The sequence below is a fragment of the Larimichthys crocea genome, unplaced genomic scaffold, assembly GCF_000972845.2.
Source record: "Larimichthys crocea isolate SSNF unplaced genomic scaffold, L_crocea_2.0 scaffold724, whole genome shotgun sequence".
Lineage (NCBI taxonomy): Eukaryota > Metazoa > Chordata > Actinopteri > Sciaenidae > Larimichthys > Larimichthys crocea.
Genome location: NW_020859554.1, coordinates 974 through 21793, shown reverse-complemented (window position 1 = coordinate 21793; position 20820 = coordinate 974). Strand labels below are relative to the sequence as shown.

Here is a 20820-nt window from a genome sequence, read left to right as displayed (position 1 = left end):
TTGGTTTCATCAGGCTTGATCAATAAATATAATTCGGTGTCATCGGTATAACAATGAAAATTAGTGATGCCTGTAATATTCCATAAGGAACCATATAACTGAATAGAAGTGGTCCTAGTACATAACCTTGTGGAACTCCATGACAAACTTTGATATGCATGGAGGATTCATCATTGACGTGAACAAACTGAGATCGATCTAAGAAATAAAACTTAAACCAGCTTAGGGCGGTTCCTTTGATGCCAATTTGATGTTCCAGCCTCTGTAAAAGAATTTGATGGTCAATGGTGTCAAATGCAGCACTAAGATCTGACAGGACAAGTACAGAGATGAGTCCTTTGTCTGATGCCATTAGGAGGTCATTTGTAACTTTGACTAATGCGGTCTCTGTGCTATGATGCACTCTAAATCCTGACTGAAAATCCTCAAATAGACTATTGTTATGGAGAAAGTCACACAGCTGATTAGCTACAGCTTTCTCAAGTATCTTAGACAGAAAGGGAAGGTTTGATATCGGTCTGTAGTTGGCTAAGACCTCTGGGTCTAGAGTGGGCTTTTTAAGAAGAGGTTTAATTACAGCATTACAATTTAATGGACTGTAGTACATATCCCTTGAGCAGTCTGGTTGTAATGAGGTCTAAGAGACAGGGTGACGGCTTAGATGAAGAAATTATTAAAGTTATCTGTTGAAGGTTGATGGGAGAAAAAGAGTCTAAATACATATCATGTTTTACAGCTGTTTCCAAACTTGCTGTATCAGAATGCAGATCAATGCCTGTTGAGGGCAAGAGGTGATGGATTTTGTCTCTAATAGTTATAATTTTATCATTAAAGAAGCTCATGAAGTCATTGCTACTTAGACCTAAAGGAATAGATGGTTCAGTAGAGCTGTGATTCTCTGTTAGCCTGGCTACAGTGCTGAAGAGAAACCTGGGGTTGTTCTTATTCTCCTCAATTAATGAAGAGTAGAAGGCTGCTCTGGCATTACGGAGAGCCTTCCTGTATGTTTTGAGATTATCTTGCCAGACTAGATGAGATTCTTCCAGTTTAGCGGCACGCCATTTGCGTTCAGATTTACATGTCTCTTGTTTTAATTTACGAGTCTGCTGGCTATACCATGGTGCTAACCTCCTAACAAGATGATCTGTTTGTGAGGGGCTAAAGGAAGCAGACAAGTCCTCTGTTACATTGAGACATGGCATTGAATTCAATACTGAAGGAATCACTTCCTTAAATTTGGCTACAGCAATATCAGATAAACATCTGCTGTAGGAGTTTCTGCACAAAGGCTTATAGTCCGGTAGTATGAACTCAAAGGTTATTAAAAAATGGTCAGACAGAAGAGGATTCTGTGGAAAGACAATTAGATGATCAATTTCAATGCCATATAAGAGAACAAGATCAAGAGTGTGGTTCAGACAATGAGTCGGTTTATTTACACTCTGACAGAAGCTGATTGAATCTAATAAAGAGAAAAAAGCAGTAGATGTGACTATCATTGTGGTTGTCCACATGAATATTAAAATCACCTACAATAATTACTTTATCTGTTTTAAGGATCAAACCAGATGCAAATTCTGCAAATTCAGATAAAAATTCAGAATAAGGACCAGGAGCTGATATACTGTAACAAATAAAATTGGCTGCAATGTTTTCCAGGTTGGGTAAGTAAGGCTAAGAACAAGACTTTCAAATGAATTATAATTTACTTTAGGTTTAGGATTTATTAATAGACTTGAGTCAAATATGGCTTCAACTCCACCACCTCGACCAGTACTTCGAGGAATATGAGTTCGACGTTGCAGTTCTCCCTGACTTGCCTGTTGCTGGTGTTGATTTCCTCTTTTGTAATGATATTGCTGAGGGAAAAGTGAGTCCAACTCCAGTGATAGTGGATGTCCCTGTTGCAACCAACACTGCTGGTGACAGTCAAGAATCTCCTGAGATTTTTCCGGCTTGTGCAGTCACAAGGGCTCAGACAAGGAGATATGGATCTGGCCTGTGCGACTTCTTCTTTGTAGATCAGCCAGCTGATACAAAAACTCTAGAGTTTGAAAATCCGTCAGTGTTGAAGCTTAATCATGAGCAATCCGGTATCTCAAGTACAGAGGCAGTGGAGCTGCCGGCCACAAGAGACGAGTTTATTGCAGTCCAACAGAGTGATAAAACACTAAAAAGCTGTTTGTCTTCTGTCCTTAGTGTTGAAGAGGCAAAGAAAAAGAAAGTGGCCTACCTCATGGACCATGGATTGCTGATTCACCGTTGGAGTGGTGATGTCTTGGATGTTGGAGACTGGAATGCAACTTATCAAATTGTGGTCCCAGTGGCATATCGATCCCAAGTACTGAAAACCTTAGGTATTAAGCATGTGACTTCAAGCCCATATCATCCTGAAAGCCAGGGGGCACTAGAAAGGTTTCATCAGACCCTGAAGTCCATGCTCAGGAAACACTGTTTTGAGTCTCGAAAGGACTGGGATGAAGCTGTGCCATTTGTTTTGTTTGCTGCCCGTGAAGCTGTACAGGAGTCACTCGGATTTAGTCCTGCTGAACTGGTGTTTGGACATGAGGTTCGTGGCCCCTTAAAAATTCTAAAGGAACAACTTCTCTTGCCAGAAGGGAAGAAAGTTCATAGCATCCCTGAGTATGTGATGAAACTCAGAGCTAGTCTTTACAGCACCTGCTCTTTGACCAAGGAGTCTCTATCCTCCTCTCAGGTAAAAATGAAGCAACACTATGACCAGAAAGCCGTGGCCCACTCGTTTCAACCTGGTTAAAAGGTTGTGATTCTTTCTCCTATCTCTGGTTCTACTCTATCTGTGAAATTTTCCGGTCCATATGTTGTGGAGAAGAAAGTCAGTGACACTAACTTTATCATTCAAACTCCCGGCCACAGACGCAGAAACAGATTGTGCTGTGTAAACACGATGAATCCATACTTTACACCAGGAGATGGAAGTGGAACGTCTGAAGTTCCAGAAGTAAAGGATGTTGTGTCACCAGTATCTGTTTTCTCAACAGTGAGCTCTGCTGAAGAGGGTGGGTTGGTTATGCATAGCGCCTCACCACAGGGGGTAAGACTGAAGAATTTGGAGCTACTGTCCAATTTGTCTCACTTTTTGTCTCACCTTCCTGATGACCATCGTGGTGATGTTGAGAACCTAATTTCTGGCTTTCCTTACTTGTTACTTGATATTCCCTCTCAGACTACTGTCATTACACATGACATTGTCTTAACTAACCCAGGACCCATCAAACAGCATGCCTATCGGGTTAATCCTGCGAAGGGGGAGTGCATGAGGAAGGAGGTGGACTACCTGGTGGAACATGGATTCGCTGTGCCCAGCTCCAGTCCATGGAGCTCCCCATGTGTGCTGGATGAGAAGTCGGATGGCAGTCCAAGGTTCTGTACTGACTTTCGTAAAGTAAACTCTGTGACTGTCCCTGATGCACACCCATTGCCACTTATTGAAGACTGTATTGATGAGGTTGGTCGAGCAGTGTATTTCAGCAAATTTGACATGCTAAAAGGCTACTGGCAGGTTCCGTTAACACCGCGTGCCTCTGAAATCTCAGCTTTTGTCACACCGGACAATTTCCTTCAGTATACGGTAATGCCCTTTGGTCTCTGTAATTCGCCTGCTACTTTTCAGAGACTAGTAAACAAGGTGCTGGGTGATGTTCCACACTGTAAGGCATATTTGGATGACATTGTTGTATATTCTGATGACTGGAACTCTCACATGGCTACCTTGAGGGACGTTTTCAAACATCTAGCTGATGCCTCACTAACTCTCAACCTTTCTAAATGTGAATTTGGAAGAGGTTCTATCTTGTATCTTGGTCACCAGATTGGTCGAGGCTAGGTGCACCCTGCGGACGCGTAAATCACAGCAATGGCTGTACTCCTACAGAAAGATCTCTAGGGCATCGACCATCCTGTAGCCTACTTTTCAAGGAAGTTTGACAAACATCAACTGAGGTACTCCACGATTGAAAAAGAAACTCTTGCATTGTTACATGCTTTGCAGCATTTCGAAGTCTATTTTGCCTCCAGTGTTAAACCTATAAGGGTTTTCACTGATCACAACCCTTTAGTCTTCCTCTCCAGGATGTACAACAGTAACCATTGGCTAATGCGTTGGTCTTTGATCGTTCAGAACTACAACCTGGAGATTGCTCATAAAAAGGGGGCTGAAAATGTACTCGCCAACGCCTTGTCTCGTGCATTATAGGCAGGGTTAGTTGATTGTCCAAACCTTTGGTTGGACTCGAATGGGTGGGAGTGTTACGTGTATAGGTTTGTGTTCCTCTCTCTCCTTCCTCCCTTTGTCCTTCAGGTGAGAAGGGGAGGATTGGCTGCCAGAAGAGCTGGAGATTGGTTCACTTGGTCACTCGTCCAATCAGAGACAGAGGACACCTTTTAAAAGTCTCTCTCTCTCTCTCTCTCTCTCTCTCTCTCTCTCTCTCTCTCTCTCTCTCTCTCTCGATGACTTACTGATGTTCTATGAAGGTTTGTGGTGGGGGATAGAACTGAGGTAAGGCTGGGGTACCCCATACATTCGTGCACACAGAAATTAATTGTTATCACACTAGGTTATGGGTTGTTGCCTCTAGTGTATTTTTATTCTTTTCAGAGATTTTGGTAGACAAGAGATTGCTTTTTCGTTGCTGCCAGATACGGTTGAGCTAGGCCCTTTTTTTTGTACTTTAGTTGTTTTATTTGGCACAACCCCCACAGTTCTTGCTCCCCAGAAAGAGACCGAAAGTGAGAGAAAGGCAGACAGACAGACAGACAGAGAGAGAGAGAGAAAGGCAGACAGACAGTGAGAGAAAGACAGACAGATAGTGAGAGAAAGGCAGACAGACAGACAGTGAGAGAAAGGCAGGCAGACAGACAGTGAGAGACAGACAGTGAGAGAAAGACAGACAGACAGTGAGAGAAAGACAGACAGACAGACAGACAGACAGACAGACAGACAGACAGTGAGAGAAAGGAATAAAATCCATTGACTCAAATGATTTCTGGAAAAAATGCAACATCGAGCACACCACACAAAGAAGAATTGGCTGATTCAAAATGGTGAAATTGGAACAACACTTGTGAAAACCTGTTAGTACTATTACACTGAATTCGGCCAAAATGAGCTCCTGAACAAATTACAAACTCTAGAATCAGTCGTTAAAGACAACCAGAACCTTTAGATTATCAATTACTGAAAAGGAGCTACTAAATAAAATCAAGGCCCTACATCAAGGAAGGCCAGTGGTCCGATGGCATTTTAAATGAAATGCTGAAATTTAACGCAAAGAAATTCAACATTGGCATTTTGAAATTTTCAACCTTGGTCCTCCAACATTGGGTATTTCCCTGACATCTGAGCAAAGGAATCATAACACCAATCTGTAAAAAAATGGAAATAAATTTGACCCAAACAATTACAGAGGCTTATGTGTCAGCAGCAACCGGGGAAGGTATTCTGCAGCATCCTAAACAGCCGACTGCAGACTGATCCTCAGCGAACAGAACGTTGCGTAGAGCCAAATGGGATTTAACCCACACGACACCGAACTGCTGACCACATCTATACCCTTCACACTCTCATTAACAACATGTTTCATCAACAAGAACAATTTTCTCTTGTTTTGTAGACTTCAAAAAAGCATTCGACTCAATCTGGCATAGTGGTCTGTTCCTAAGTTAATTGAAAAGGTATAGGGGGGAAAATCATGACATAATTAAAACAATGTTACATAAATAATAAATGGGCTGTGAAGATCAACAACTGGAAACAGATTTCTTCCTCCAAAGCAGAGGGGTGAAACAGGGCTACAGTCTCATCCCCACCCTGTTTAACATTTATATTGATGAATTAAAATCCACGTGTAACAGTCGGATATCCCTGGCCTCACTCTCTCTGACACAGATATTAAATGCCTACTCTTTGCAGATGATCTAATACTGTTAGCTCCATCTAAAGAGATAAACTAGATCATCTGCAAAACTTCTGTGAGACCTGGGCCCTGACAGTTTGAACCTAGAGAAGACGAGGATTATGGTTTCCAGAAACGACCCAGATGTCAGGGAAACCCAAACTAAAGTTCTTACTGGGCTCCGCTGACATTGAACACACACATAACTACACATATTTAGGACTCAAAAATTAGCTCCACAGGAAATTTTAATCTGGCCATTAATGAAACTCAGAGACAAGGGAAGAAGCTTTTTCCGCCTTAAGAAGTCCTCAGTGATGTGATATACCCGTTAGAATCTGGCTCAAAATAGCCACTCTATAATTGAACCTATTTTATTTTACGTATGTAGGAAGTATGGGGCCCTCTTATAAATCAAAACTTTTGAAAATGGGACAAACACCCAATGGGAAGCCTACATACTGAGATCTGGATAGAGCATTCTCAGAGTTCCAAAGGAACACGCCCCAGTAGAATGGATGTGCGAGCTGAATTAGGAACAATTTTCCCCTTTAATTCGGATACAAAAAGAGCCATCAATACCAAACCCTCAAGCCAGCGAGCCCAAGCCACTACCACACAAGGCCCTGCAATGCCAAGAGGAGAGAGAGCAAAAGAAGGGTGGATCCCCTCAGCCAGAGCTGGTCACCGCTCAGTGCAACACACAGGCACCAAGACCGCCCGCACACAATCCAGCCGCAACCAAATCAGATAAGAAAAGAACAATTAATCAACTAGTGGAGCATCTGCACCAAAACCCAAGCAAACTCCAGTGCTAGTTGGCCATAACAGAAAATACTCCATGGCAGATTAGTCTGAGGCTTGGACTGTGACCAGACCCCAGACTGAGGAAAACGTTAGCTATGTACAGACTCAGAAACAGACAGCCTGGCCCGTAGAGACAGGCCGACACGACAGACGTGGCCTGCCCCAAGGGAGAAGACAGACTGTGCACCCCATGCACACCAACACGAGGTGGAGATTGAGCTGCATTTCTTAACCACTGCCAACATATCCAGGACATTAAGACACATACTTCCACAAATTACAAACGCAGCAGGAGGACTTTGAGACACTAACCCATCCAAAACTCCTATTATTATTAATTATATATTATTTAGTATTATTATTATATTATTATTATTTTATTACCAACGAATTCCGGACTATACGCCGCTACTTTTTACTTTTTCCAAAAACAGTTTGCCTAGCAACAGTAGACCAAAAAATGGATGAGAGGTCCAGACGAGGTCCAATGAAATGTATGGATCAGTCCGTGTTTTTTTCGTGGCGCCAAAAAAGCGTACTATCAAGCGTACTATCACAACTATGTAATATCAGTCATTCACTACCCCATCAACAGTGGAAAATACTCGAAGAAAAGCATATGATGCGGCCTTTAAGTTAAAGCGATCACTCTGGTGGTTGAAGACACAATTCCAGCTGTGAATCCTGGGGGTACCACTATATCTCCAGCCACTGGACATCACGTGAACCCAGCATTTAAAGTGGCACTGCGCGAGAGTGGGAGGCTTGGATGACAGATGACGAAAATCTTTCACCAAAACAGGCCGCATGCGAAGAGCTCTTAAACAAGTCTGCAGTGGAGCCTAATGTGTGGGCTGTGTCAAAACATAACCATCACCAACGGATCCGAAGGCTGGACTACTGCGTGGATGAGAGGATGGGGCGGCATCAAGTGACATCGAAAAGGAAGAGAGTGATGCAGTAAGGGAGGAGATCCTGAGGAGATACTGGAATTCTGTCATGCACTTTCATGTTCATTGTTGAGTAAAAAAGCATAAGCAACGTAATTTGTTTGTTGCTGATACAAACGTATATTTCACGGTAGCTGCGTTACAGACACAGTTAGAAAAAAGCATTTACAATATATTTGTTTATGTTACTAAGCGAATGAATTTTAAAAGTTAAAAATCCTTACATGTGGATAAATTTGGATTTAAGTTCTCTGTACAAACATACAGTGAAAGAGAGGATGTTTTCCCTTACCTGTCCCGCTTGTCACCCGCTGTCATAGCTCTTTCTTACAGTAATAAAACATATAATGAAAGAAGGAATGAGTTTTTGAGCAATTTTTCATATCGACTGGGATACCTGCGGCTAAAATCCGCTTGTACAAAGTACAACATTGATTTTCTTTCTAAATTAGAGTATGCGGGCTTTTAATCAGGTGGCTCTGTAGCCCAAATTTATTTTATTTATATTCCTGTATTTTATGTAAACATTTATCTGTGCTTTTGTTGTTACACGCTTGGTGCAATGTAACACTGGTTTACCATGCCAATAAAGCTGAATTGAATTGAATGTGAAAGGCAGGACGACAGACACGAGAGAGAAAGACAAAAAGACAAGAGGACAGCAGAGCAAGGACATGCTATATAATAATGTATGGGGGCGACGGGCCAGATCACGCACATCAAAATTTCTTTAGAATTTTCTAGTTTTACCTGATTTTCACACCTAATTTCATAAACTTGTCAAATTTTTTAATCAGACAGTATAAGAGATAGTGCATAATTGAGCAATGATGGCAATGATAACAATAGTGTAAATATTATTGATAGGGGGGGGGGGGGGGGGGGGCAGTACTCCGTCCCATAGGGATTTGGCTTGGCACCAGAGGGTGGCCAGTTTCAACCCCCACATGGACCAAAAATATGGAAGGTGGACGTGGTAGCTGAGAAGGTGCCAGTTCACCCCCTTGAGCAAGCCACCCCAACTGCCACTGGGGCACTGGTCTGGCTGCTGCCACATCACTCCACATCCCCTCTCATTTGCATGTTATGCCGAGTTGTACTGCATGTGGTGTGTCCGGGTTAAATCATGGTAAATAAAAAATAGAGTGAAAAAAGAATTTCCCCAGTGAGGGAGGAATAAGTAATATAAAATAATAATAAATAAATAATTTTTAAGAAACTGTCTGCAGAATATTTCTGTGTATGTTCTCATTTATTTTTGGGTGTTTGATAATGGTATATGGGCATTTTTATGATTTCTATCATATTTATGATTTGTTATTATTTATGTAAATATGTAAGAATCTATGAAAGGTTTAATCTAATTAGTCATGTGACCGTTAGAATTTGTATAAAAGGAAATCGGATCAGTTGTTGAATTGTTGAGAGTATTATGGAATATTGGATGAGAGTTGGAGATTATTGGGTTGTTGGAATTTGTATTGCTCTTATTATTGGAAAGTGATAGTTTTTGTATGCTTTTTAATAAACACACCGTTCGTCGCGCTTGAGTGTTTCAAGAGTGTTTCTTGTCAAGTTGCCTCCTGACCACTCGCAACTGACAAGCAAAAAAAGAAACAAATTAACTATGTAGCATATTTACATATTTTGAAGCACCTAAACCAAGAAAAAAATACCAAATATGAGCAAATGGCATGGAGAACAAACTGGTGGGGCTTTGATGTTAGACACTTTTCATTTGGGTTAGTGCATTTGGGTTGCACTTGTATTTTCTGGAAATGTTAATTATTATACTATGAATCATATCTCAACTCTGTACCACTACTGACAGTGAACCCATCTTTATGAGAGAGACTAACAATGCACAGTAAATAGGCAGGACATCCTACCTTCCACACTGTCAGAGCAAGTGCCAATACCAGTGTCACCACTGTCAGACACGGTGCTGTGTCGGCGCCCACCACAAATACTGTCCCCAGGGCCAGGAGGGTTGCTGTGACAGGTTGACTCATGGCCAAGAAGACATCCTGGAGAGCCATTGCCACATGAGCCTAAAACAACAACAATAAAAGACAAGAAGTTACAAAATAAAACATAGACTAAAGGATATGTTTAGTTTGTGCAGGAATGTGCAAAGTATTTGCCAGGTAACATGCAATGGTTCACAGATCATTTTAAATTTGCAAGATACTTAACAAAATGTAGTAGTCCAAAGGGTGATAAATACAAGCTGTGTGTTAATGTAAATGGTAAACGGACTGTATTTATATCGCAATGGTTTACACTACATACAGTATCTCATTCACCCATAATCATACACTGATGGCATAGTGCCAACTACTCATCAGTTTTAGGAGCTAAGCATTCATATACATGGGGGGGGGGTCAGCCACAGTCTTTCCTGCATGCCTCAGAGTCCTGGAGGAATACAGGTCCTGAAGAGATGCAAGGTTGTAGCCAAAACCACCTCCACTGTCTTTACAGCACTGAGCTCCAAGTTGCTCTGGCTACACCATGTCACCAGATGGCCAATCATCTTCCTGTAGGCAGACTCATCCCCGTTGGAGTTGAGTCCAATGAGGGTGGTGTCGTCCATGAACTTCAGGGGCTTGACTAACTGATGACTGGAGGTGCAGCTAAGTACTAGCAAGTGTACAAGGAGAAGAGAAGAGGAGAAAGAATGCAGCCCTGGGGGATCCAGTGATGATGGTCTCAGAGTCAAAGACATGTTTCTCCAGCTTCATGTGCATTCACCTGTTGGTTCTGTAGGCAAACTGCAGGGGGTCCAGGAGGTGATGAGGAGGTTCCAGCAGGTTCTCAAGGATCTTGGCTGCTGCTGTAGTCCTGCACGACGTCCACTACACATATTATTACTGTCATTATTGCTACCATATCTCCATTACAGTTTATAGTTAGTTGATGATTTGCTGCTGCTGTGCAACTGTGTCTCTAGTGGAACTGTTGGTCTCTGTAAATAATATTATACAGAGGACGGTCTAGATCTGTAAAATTAAATATAAAAATAAAATTGAATTGAAAAATTGAATATCTCCCTGGAGCTGAGCAGAGGCCCACTTCTGAGAAACTGACCTACAGCAACTACATGAATGTTGCAACTACCTCTGCATAGAGAAAAGGTGAGGGATTTGTTCATTTGATGCCCACTAGATGTTTAATGTCTGCCTCCCTCCATCTGTATGTCTTCCTACAGATGAGTCCAGTTCCAGCACCACGCCCTTGTCTTTCCAGCCACTGACTGAGGACAGGGCAATGGGTCTTAAGTCTTTAGGACCTTTAAAGTGGGCATTTGTGGAGGAGCCTAGGCCCCTGCTGAGCTGAGGGAGCTGTTAGGGGGTATTGTGGGGGCGGTTTCAGGACTTCCCCTTTGTCTTTCAAAGTGGCAGTAAACTCATTCAGGTCGTTGGCCGCAGCAGGTCGTTAATGAAGTGGGGGCTTTTACGCTTCTGGTTGGTGTTGACAACTAATGCTGGAGTAGTCATTTAGTCTCTCTCATCACCTTGCTGAACCTGTGTCTCATTCTTTGTTTACATGATTGTTATATTATATTATTATTATTATTATTATTATTATAAAAAAACTTGGGCAAATTATCATTATTATTGTAATCGACAACAGATTTGTTGGTTAATTTCATCATTTTTTGGCTCCACCAACACAATATGACTGCAATATGACTGAATGACTCTGTTGAACACCCTGTCTTATTTTGGCTCATATGTGATGAGGTCTGCTGTCCACTTTGAAGAAGCATTTTCACTATTTTCAGTGCATTTTTAAGTGAAATAACTGAACAAGAGTCTATTTCAAAAACTGGACGTTAATTAAGTTGGATAACCCGGGCAAGTGTTCACTACAAGAGTGAGTACTGGTGCTTATTATTTCTCACATTCTTGTAACTTCATGAGGACTCTGATGATTGTCCTGTCAGTCACCTCATTGCTCATGTCGTACTGTCGATCCATTTCGATCAGATACTGTGAAGTTCACAAAACAAAACACGCTCATACAGACTTACGTCTGCTCACACACACCTTATACCATAAATCACGTAGGTAGGAGAATGAACGGTTTGTGCACTCATCATGTCCTTCCAAAGCAAACGCCACCTCAGACTACAAAGTGCAGAACACATGTTCCGATGATCTATGGCCTATGAAAGCTGATGATCAAACATATTTACTGAGAGAGAGAGCGAGAGAGAGAGAGATGCATAAACTAAGACAAAGACAAATTTCTTCCTTGTAGCACAGTCTGAGAGCAGCAGGATGTCCGAGCTGTCCATGGCCTTCACAAACAGCGTTATCTCACCTGCTTTATTCGACTCGTATCCATCTTCAAAGTCGCTTCTGTACCACATTCTGGATTCTTGTGCTTTTATAGTAGAGTAGCAGAAACGGCTCGATCAGACAAAAGGGCAAAGAGAAAGAACACGGCGTGAGAACACGGCTCCTCCTTCATGATACATGTTCATGAACGCAGCGTACAAAGAATCCAAAGCATTGTTAGCCCGCTCTCCAAAACACTTTTAGTAACGGTATTGTTCCTGTAAAGCCTGATCCTGGTCTTCATCCTCTGGGTGGAAGTGATCACACCAAACTCTTCCGCAGCTCAGCCGAAGTACTGCCAGCACGACACGGTGAGAAGGCGCGCAGGCGTTTGTCTTGCAGTGGGCCTTTTCTTGCAGAGGTCGTCTATTCATGCAGTTACGGTACAGGCTCACAGACTCCTCCAGGCGTCACACTGCAGTACAACCTGTCCTGTTTGATTCTGAAGCACACAATAAAAGGGGTTGATACAGTTGCAGCTGCATTCCTACATCCTTCTGTCGTGTCGCTGTTGTTTAGTTTTTCACCCTTAAAGTTACAGGCTGAACCTTTATACTTATTCAAATTTGCTCAATATTTCTTTTGAGGACACTTCCTTAGCACAATGACACAGAAAGCTATAAGCTTAAAATAATATTATTATGACAGTTTCAGAGGTCAAAGTTACCTATGTTGGAGACATGAGCCCCAGAGCCCTGTGGTTACTCACATCCAATCAATAATGCTGTCTTCTGTTAAAACATTCACATAAATATGCACACATAAGCAAAGAAATAAGCTCAGCCCATTGTTATGAAGAACACATTTTTATTATATAAGGGTAGACACCTTTTTCTGTAATGGACAGGATATGAATGGATAGAATATTTCCAAAGCACCTCAGTTTCCACAGTGACAGCTTTGGCCCTTCTTGTACAGGATGTCTGTGTTGTCTGACCAGTCCAGTTTATTGTTGAGGTGAACACCCAGAGATGCTCCCACCATCTCGAAATCCAATCGCTGGATGTTCACCAATGTGCTCAGAGGTGTCTTTTTCACCATCTCCTTTGTCTTGCTAGTGCTGGTGTGGAGGTGGTTGAGATCACACCATTCAACGAAGTCTGTGATGACTCACCTGTACTACTCATTTCTTTCTGATACACATCCAACGATGGCTGCATCATCAGAGAACTTCTGGAAGTGACAGCTATCAGTGTTGTCTTTGATGTCTGATGTGTACAGGATGAAGGGAAAAGGAGAGGACCATACCCTATGGGATCCAGTCATGAAGACATACTGTGGTCTGTTTGTGAGGTAGTTTATAGTCCATGCAGCCAGTTTGCAGTCAACTCTAGCTCCTTCTAGCTCCCCCCATAGCAGTGACAGCTGTATTGTGTTAGAGGGAAAGAGTCAAGACCACTGGTTTGAGTGAACACACCCTCAACTTAACCTTTCAGAGGAGCATACAGTGGAAATTTTGACTTGAGTCTGCAAGAATATACAAACAATGGACACTTTATTAGTTTCACCACTTAAATCTAACGTAGTCTGTCATGTATTATGTTGTAGTACTGGAGTCACCACTAGGTGGTGCTCTACGGTTACAACAAGATACTGTACTGGTATATGGTATGTTGAAGCTGCGCAAGTAACTGTTCAGTCTGATTAAAGATGGCTCCTCCTTGACTCCAATATGTTACATAGTCCAACACACCACCTCAGTCATAGATTCTGCTGGTTTCTTTTCTATAGTGAGATTTTTTTTACACTGCCATAGAGATGCTAATTCATGTTTAGAGAGAAAGAAGGTTTGAGTAGCGTGTTTTTTAAGTAAAGGGTGATGTGACTACATGTCCCCTAGCAGTTTATAGCAGCATAACTAAGGGATGACCTGAGCCAGCCCTAACTATAAACTCTATCAAAAAGTCTTAGGTCTACTCTTAAAGGTATTGACCGCGTCTGCCTCCCGAACCCAGAATGGTAGTTTGTTCCACAGAAGAGGAGCCTGATAGCTGAAAGCTCTGGCTCCCAATCTACTTTTGGAAACTATAGGAACCACAAGGAACCCAGCGTCCTGAGAGCGCAGTGTTCTAGAGTTGAAAAATGCAGTCGTTGAAATTTGTTTTATGTGGACGTTAAAGGACAAATCCTGATCAAAGATTCTCCAAGATTCTTTACGGTGGAGCTGAGCGAGGCAGGGTATCCATCTAAAGAACTACATCTCTATCCATTATCATTATTGTTCGATTCATTGTCCATTTGGTCATCATTGGTAATGGTCCAATATGTTGTGTTGATTTGTTGTACACGTGACATCCATTGCAGTCTGTCCGTCCGGGAAGGGGATCCTCCTCTGTGGTCTTCCTGAGTTTTCTTCCACCTTTTTTCCCTGTTAAAGGTTTTTTGTGGGCAAGTTTTTCCTCACTCGAACGAGGGTAAGGACAGCGGGTGTCACTCCCTGTATAAGATTGTAAAGCCCTCTGAGGCAAATGTACTTTGTGACTTTGGGCTATACAAATAAAATTGATTTTGATTTGATTTTGATTTAGAGCCCGAAACACCGTTTGCAGCCTGACGTTATTAAACTGTGCGCATATGGCAGTAACAGTCAAGAATGAGTCTAGCTTCCCCATCTGTGCTAAACACTAACAGTGATGGACTCATCTTAATTTGAACATTTAGTAGATGCACTGGCATAAATCAATTTATTTTATATGAAAATTTAACAATTGCATGTAGAAGATGACAGCACAATGTCATATGGGTGTTACCTGTCTTAGTAGATTAAACAATGAACTCAAGTGCCATTCGTGTGTATTCAACCGACGCGCCACCAGTTGCATTGAAGATGCTCTTCCTTCCATTCAATCCCGACATTTAATCAATGTGTTAGCTATGGAACACGTGAACTGGAAATAGTAAACAAAAAAATCTCATGAAGAGAAAATAGAAAAAGCCTACACTAGTTTTAAGGCAACCTGGACTCAAACACCCTGTCTTCACGTTTGACTAAAACTAGACAAAATTTGAGACTTTTAGTCGACTAAAAGATGACGAACACAAAACTATTTGTGAAGACTAAACGTGACTAGACTAAGAATGAACTTTTAAACAAGACTAAGACCAAAATTGAAAAATGGGTGAAAATTAACAATGATACCAGTCTGGAAACTTTGTGTTCTGTTGTTTTACTTCAGGAATTGCAGCTACCTCAGCTTGAGATTTTGCACAATAAAACAGCCTTTGAGGATAGCCTTTTTGGTTATGTTTTTTTTTCCTGCACTGTACCGAAAATGTACCGAACCGTAAGGTCTGAACCGTGACTTTTGTGTACCGTGCCACCCCTAATCACCAGCTGTCACAGCTACTGCTGCCACCGGAGGCAATGTGCCCCCCCCCGTGGTGGCAGAGTACGGGAGGCCTGCACTGTGGTGAAGTGCTTATGTGGCCTGCCACCCGGGAAAGTGGGTGTTCCATTTCTCCTTTTTTGTATTCATTAGTTCCTTTGGCAACATGCATGGCTACACTGTGGACAACGTTGTTGATTTGGGACACATGAGAACACTTGTGAGACATATAAGTACTTTTAATAAGCCTTTTTCTTGGGAAAAACATAACAAAAATGAAAGTAAATTGAATTGTGTAGAAAAGGCTGAAACCCACAGAACTGACCAGAACTGTTCCTAACCTTCCAGCCCATGCCAGGCACATGTATAGAGCGACCGTGACTACAGAGGATGCTGTCATGGCTGTCTCTGTAATGGAGTGCTCCATGCAGGTAAGGAGAAACAAAATGACATTGTTTTGCTCCAGGAATATTGATCACTAATATGATTTTACCCATGTCTTTTCCTTTGTTTTGTGCATTATGTAACATTTTTCAGCCACTTTCCTAAAACAACAACACAGTAGCAATGTTGTTCAAGACAGCTAAACATACCACTTTGCTTTAGTGCAACTAAATACTACAAAGTTTAAGCATGAAAAAGATTGTTTATGTATGTTTTAATATTTTCTGAAAACCTGGTGCAGCATAGATGAAGCACCACAGTGTATGCAACACTCCAGAGCATTACTTCAACCACAATAGTAGTGATAAGGAGCTCCTGGTGGCAGAAAAGAGAACAGCCATTAGATTTTGTAAGGGGGTGTTGCAGGGCACTGCGTGCTTGCTGCAGCGACCCCACAGGAAAGCTTCACCCAGCCTGTGGTGGCTCCACCAACTATGTCTGACAATATGTCTTTACAAGCTGAACAGTAACTAGGTATAGCTACATTACAGCCAGTTGTGGTCACACCCTCAAGAGACAGACAGACAGACAGACAGACAGACAGACAGACAGACAGACAGACAGATAGACAGATAGATAGATAGATAGATATAGATAGATAGATAGATAGATAGATAGATAGATTGATTGATTGATTGATTGATTGATTGATTGGGAGGGACATATACAGTACCAGTCTAATGTTTGGAGCCTTTCATTATTGTTTTTTCTTTGTATTTGTTTTACTTTCTATATGGACACTGAAGAAACTAAAACTATTAAATAACACACGTGGAATTATGTGGTAAATAAACCAAGATATGCTTTATATTTTACATTCTTTTTCTTTATTGACAGCTTTGCACACTTTTGGCCATCTTCCAGTCAGCTTCATGAGGTCATTGTAGTGCAGAATTTTGTCATGGTCACTTCAGACAGTAGAGAGAAAGATGTCTTATGCTGAAAGGTTTATTGATGAAACTGGCTCTGATGAGGATCGCACCAGGAAAGGCCTTCAGAATTTCAAGGCCAGCATGAGAAGATTCAACAGTATCCCAAATTACATCTCCATTCTCTGTAAGAGCTGTTCTGACCAGGAAGGAGAGTGATGAATGCAGCATCAGATGACCTGACCTCCACAATCATCCAACCTAAACCCAACTGAAATGGTTTGGACGAGTTGGACTGCAGAGTGAGGGAAAAGGAGCAACAAGTGCTCAGTATACTGTGTATTAGGGCTGGGTATCGATTCAAATTCCAAGAATCGATTCGATTCCGATTCTCAAGACTGAGAATCGATCCGATCTCGATTCGGGTTAGTGTTATTAAAACCATTTTTTTGGTCGCCTGAAGCCCTAATTTTCAACAACGGATACAAGGCCCATATCTTGCAAATGTAACCCCAATTGCCTCATTATTTTAAGAGAACGTACAGAAGTGGCTGGTAGTTGTAGAGTTTTTCCTTGAGTGTTCTTTGTCTGTAGTTTTATTATATTCCGGTGAATTTCCATTTTCCCACGTTTGTGAACGCATCATAGTCATTCCGACGGCCATTGAACGCGCCTCGCATGTGTGAGACGCCGTAGTGTAGTTTAAACACGGTGCACGCCTGTTTCAATTCAATGACGCGACTCGTGGGGTTAAAGTTAACCAGTGGAAAAAGTATTCAAATTTTAAATTATTTTAATTTAAATTTTTCGATCTTTGGATGTACGAATCGATCTTAAGGAATTAATAGAAAACGATTCAGAATCGGAAAATCGATTTTTTTCAACACAGGCCTACTGTGTATGAGCTGATAATCGCTCCAAGTGACGACTTCATGAAGCTGACTGAGAGAATGAAGAGTGTGCAGAGCTGTCATCAAAGAAAAAAAATCAAAAATATAAAACCAATTTCATTTTCAACATCTTTTACTTACGCCTTAGTGTTCATCTACAATGTAGAAAAAAGTGAAAAACATTCAATGAGCGTAATGATTGTGATCCTTTGGACATTGATACTGCAGCCTGTGATCCTGTTGCAGCCTTTGATCCAACAGCAGTCTGTAACTATATGATGGACTCTTCCAAGACCGAGGGTCTAAGGACAGAGGGTGTCACTCCCTGTACAGATTGTAAAGCCCTCTGAGGCAAATGTACTTTGTGACTTTGGGCTATACAAATAAAATTGATTTGATTTGATTCTTTTAGGGCGGTGCTCTTCTGGGAAATGTAAATGCATTACTCACCTCATTCCCTGCTGACCCTGATAAGGAGTATCAAACTTAGTGTCAGATACTGCTGGAAGGACTGAACCTGCCATTGCTCCTTCAGAAGGAGATGGACAGGCTGACCAGGTGAGTAACTAGCTGCTTTTTTCCTTATTGAGACCAGTTAAAGTTCTACTGTTGTATTTAAGTTTAGAGAGTTCCCTCTGGCAGATAGATCAGGGTTTCTATAGCTTTTTACCACCATAGATTTCACCTGTTTTTTTTTTCAATAGGCTAAAGAGCAACACCTCAGAGGACTCCCCAACAACTGATGACCAGCATCAACTCAGAGACGCCAACTCCATCCACAGAACACACCACCATGAATTAGCAAACTGCAAGAGTAATGGCTTGAACTGGTTTACTCTCATCACTACATCTACACACCGATGCCATGCCAGGCCTACAATTACAGTAACTCAGGAAAATAGAAACAAAACCTGAGTTGGTCAGAAATATCCTCAGTAACTACTACACAGTCAAGCTGTCAAACTGAGGACATTCTAAATTCAGAAAAACAAAAAATTGAGAGAAAAATAACAAACAAGAAAAATAGCTTCATAACCCAAGAGGAGATGGAGCAATCTGAGAGAGACAGAAAGGCAGAAAACATCCAGAGTCTTCACGGTGTGTGTTCAGAAAGTTTCTAAGAACCTAAGAGATCGAAGACTCAGGAAGCTGATTCATCAGCAATGTGAGAATGGAGAAAGGAGGACGACACGGAGAGAGGGTGGTGTCTAGAGACAGTGTAGGTAAACATGTTTACTGATATTTGAGAACAACTTCAGAATCCCACACGGCCAGCACAGCATCACCAGGTAAGAACTGGGCACAAAATAACATAGTTCAGGATAACCTGTTCTCAGTTAAGGGCAAAGAGAAAGAAAGACGAGAGGGACCAGACTGAGACAGAGAAGAAGAAGAACATTGTTGCTGTGCTAAGGGAAAAGGTAGCAGCTAAGCTGAAACAAGTAAAGAATTGCATGCAAAGTTATCTGGTTTTGTATTCAAACCAAGGAAAATGAAACCTTCAGTCCACAACCAGGACCTTAATGTCTGCTCAGATGTCAGAGCAGAGATCCAAATGGATGTAACCCACTCAGTTAGAGATTTTCACACCAACACAGAAAGTAGAATAAGTAAAGAGAAGCAAATTATTCAAGATGACTCAGATAGCCCCCTGACAAAGAAAAGACAGAACGAAAACCAAATTCTGTCTGAAGGTGGGAAAAAGGAGAAAACAGTTGAGCTATTTCAGTGAATGGGGAGACAGTAGGTCTGAGGATGGTATTTGTTTTCCATCAAAAGGGTTGGATAAGGATGATTTTTCTTTTGAACAGACAAATCGGCACAAGGAAAACCTGTAAATGGAATAAAGGACAGGGGCAAACTTTAATCAACAGAACAAAGGATTAGAGTGAACACAGGTGATGAGACTAAAGCCCCACCATTAAAACCAAGCACTTATATCAGTGATCCAGCACTATCCAATCAAGCCACACCAAGTCCACTGTGGCCCCCTCAACCCTGGCTATACCTCAATTGATTCTCTTTCACCAGCACAACTGAACCCAAGACCACAAGCTCAAAGTAAAGTGGGACAAGATCTTCCCTCTGGAGTGGAAAACAGTTCAACTAAAGACAGCATGTGAATACTCAAGCGGGAACAGTCCTTTAAGACTAAAACTGTAGTAGTCATGGATAGGTAAAGGACATGCTTCCCTCCCTCAGCCACAGAGCTCATTCCAGGACAGAGACATGAACAATGGAGAGAGACACACCAACTAAAATAATGTGCAGTAGACTTAAGACTTTCCTTTTTGATAAGCTTATAGTTAGGGCTGGCTCAGGTCATCCCTTATTATGCTGCCATAGGATTAGTAGACTGCCGGGGGACTCCCCCTCCTCCAGGGTGTATGCCTAGCCAGGCACGTATTGGTTGAAGATGCAGTCACATTTCCCTTACCGAAAACCCTCTCTCTCTCTCTCTCTCTCTCTTTCTGCTCTCTCTCTCATCCCGTCTCCTCTCTCTCTCCTCTCTCCTCTCACTGTGGACATGTCTCATTCAATGTCATGTTACTACCAACGCATCTCCCGAGTTTCTGTGCTCTGTCATCCAGCAGGTTCTCGTGGTCGTGGGCTGCTGCTGTGATTCCTGAAACGACGTCCACACTACATATTTACTGTCATTATACTACCATATCTGCTACTGTGGTCATTTTATCATTCATGTGTATTCATTGTCATTTGCAGGTGTTGTGGAGAATGCTGAAGTCAAAGGTCAATGTGAGGTCAGCAGTGAAGAAAGTGTTCAGGAGCCTCTGATGTCTTATTGCGTATTATTTATTGACGCTTGGCCAAGGAGAAATAGAGACACTCTCAAAGTACACCTAAAGTGCTTGAGTCGTCTGCTTCTGATGATTCAAGTGGTGGTCACACTTTAAATCCCTCAAGATGACGCCACAAATACTTTGATACGCCCAAATAGTCAAAGGAATGCATTTTTACACATGGTTCGTGTTCATCTTCAAACATTCGAGTCTGGAACACTGTTTGTCTGTTCTGCTAATGGAACGTCAACAGTTGGCTATCTATTATGTCTAGGAAGGCAGCAACGGCCTTTTCGACCTGGACACCACATGGTTGATATGGGTGGCACTAGTCAAAGACAAACAATTAATCTGCCGAGGACCACAAGGCTCACACGTACCTCAATTAACCATAAGGTATAGTAAAATCCATAACATCAGTCATTGTAATTGTACAATATGTTTGTGTTGATTT

The 20820-nt window shown here is 41.8% G+C and overlaps 1 protein-coding gene and 1 long non-coding RNA gene across 5 annotated transcripts in view; one reads left to right on the top strand and one right to left on the bottom strand.

Annotated features, from left to right (window-relative positions):
- cep85l (centrosomal protein 85L) overlaps window positions 1–12444 on the bottom strand; it is a 50866-nt gene extending 38422 nt beyond the window's left edge. For 3 of the 4 annotated variants that reach the window (XM_027276939.1, XM_027276940.1, XM_027276938.1), the window contains exons 1-2: window positions 12020–12444; window positions 9580–9741 (exon numbers count right to left, since the gene is read on the bottom strand). In XM_027276939.1, the coding sequence (XP_027132740.1) occupies window positions 9580–9741; window positions 12020–12068 (211 nt within the window). In that variant the 5' untranslated portion in view covers window positions 12069–12444. The remainder of the gene's footprint in view (window positions 1–9579; window positions 9742–12019) is intronic. The other variant, XM_027276937.1, reaches the window with a different exon arrangement.
- A 3248-nt stretch (window positions 12445–15692) lies between these two features.
- LOC113745396 (uncharacterized) lies at window positions 15693–18363 on the top strand. The gene is made up of 3 exons (XR_003462129.1): window positions 15693–15793; window positions 17978–18123; window positions 18270–18363. It is a non-coding gene; the product is annotated as an uncharacterized LOC113745396 (long non-coding RNA).
- Window positions 18364–20820: the final 2457 nt, after the last annotated feature.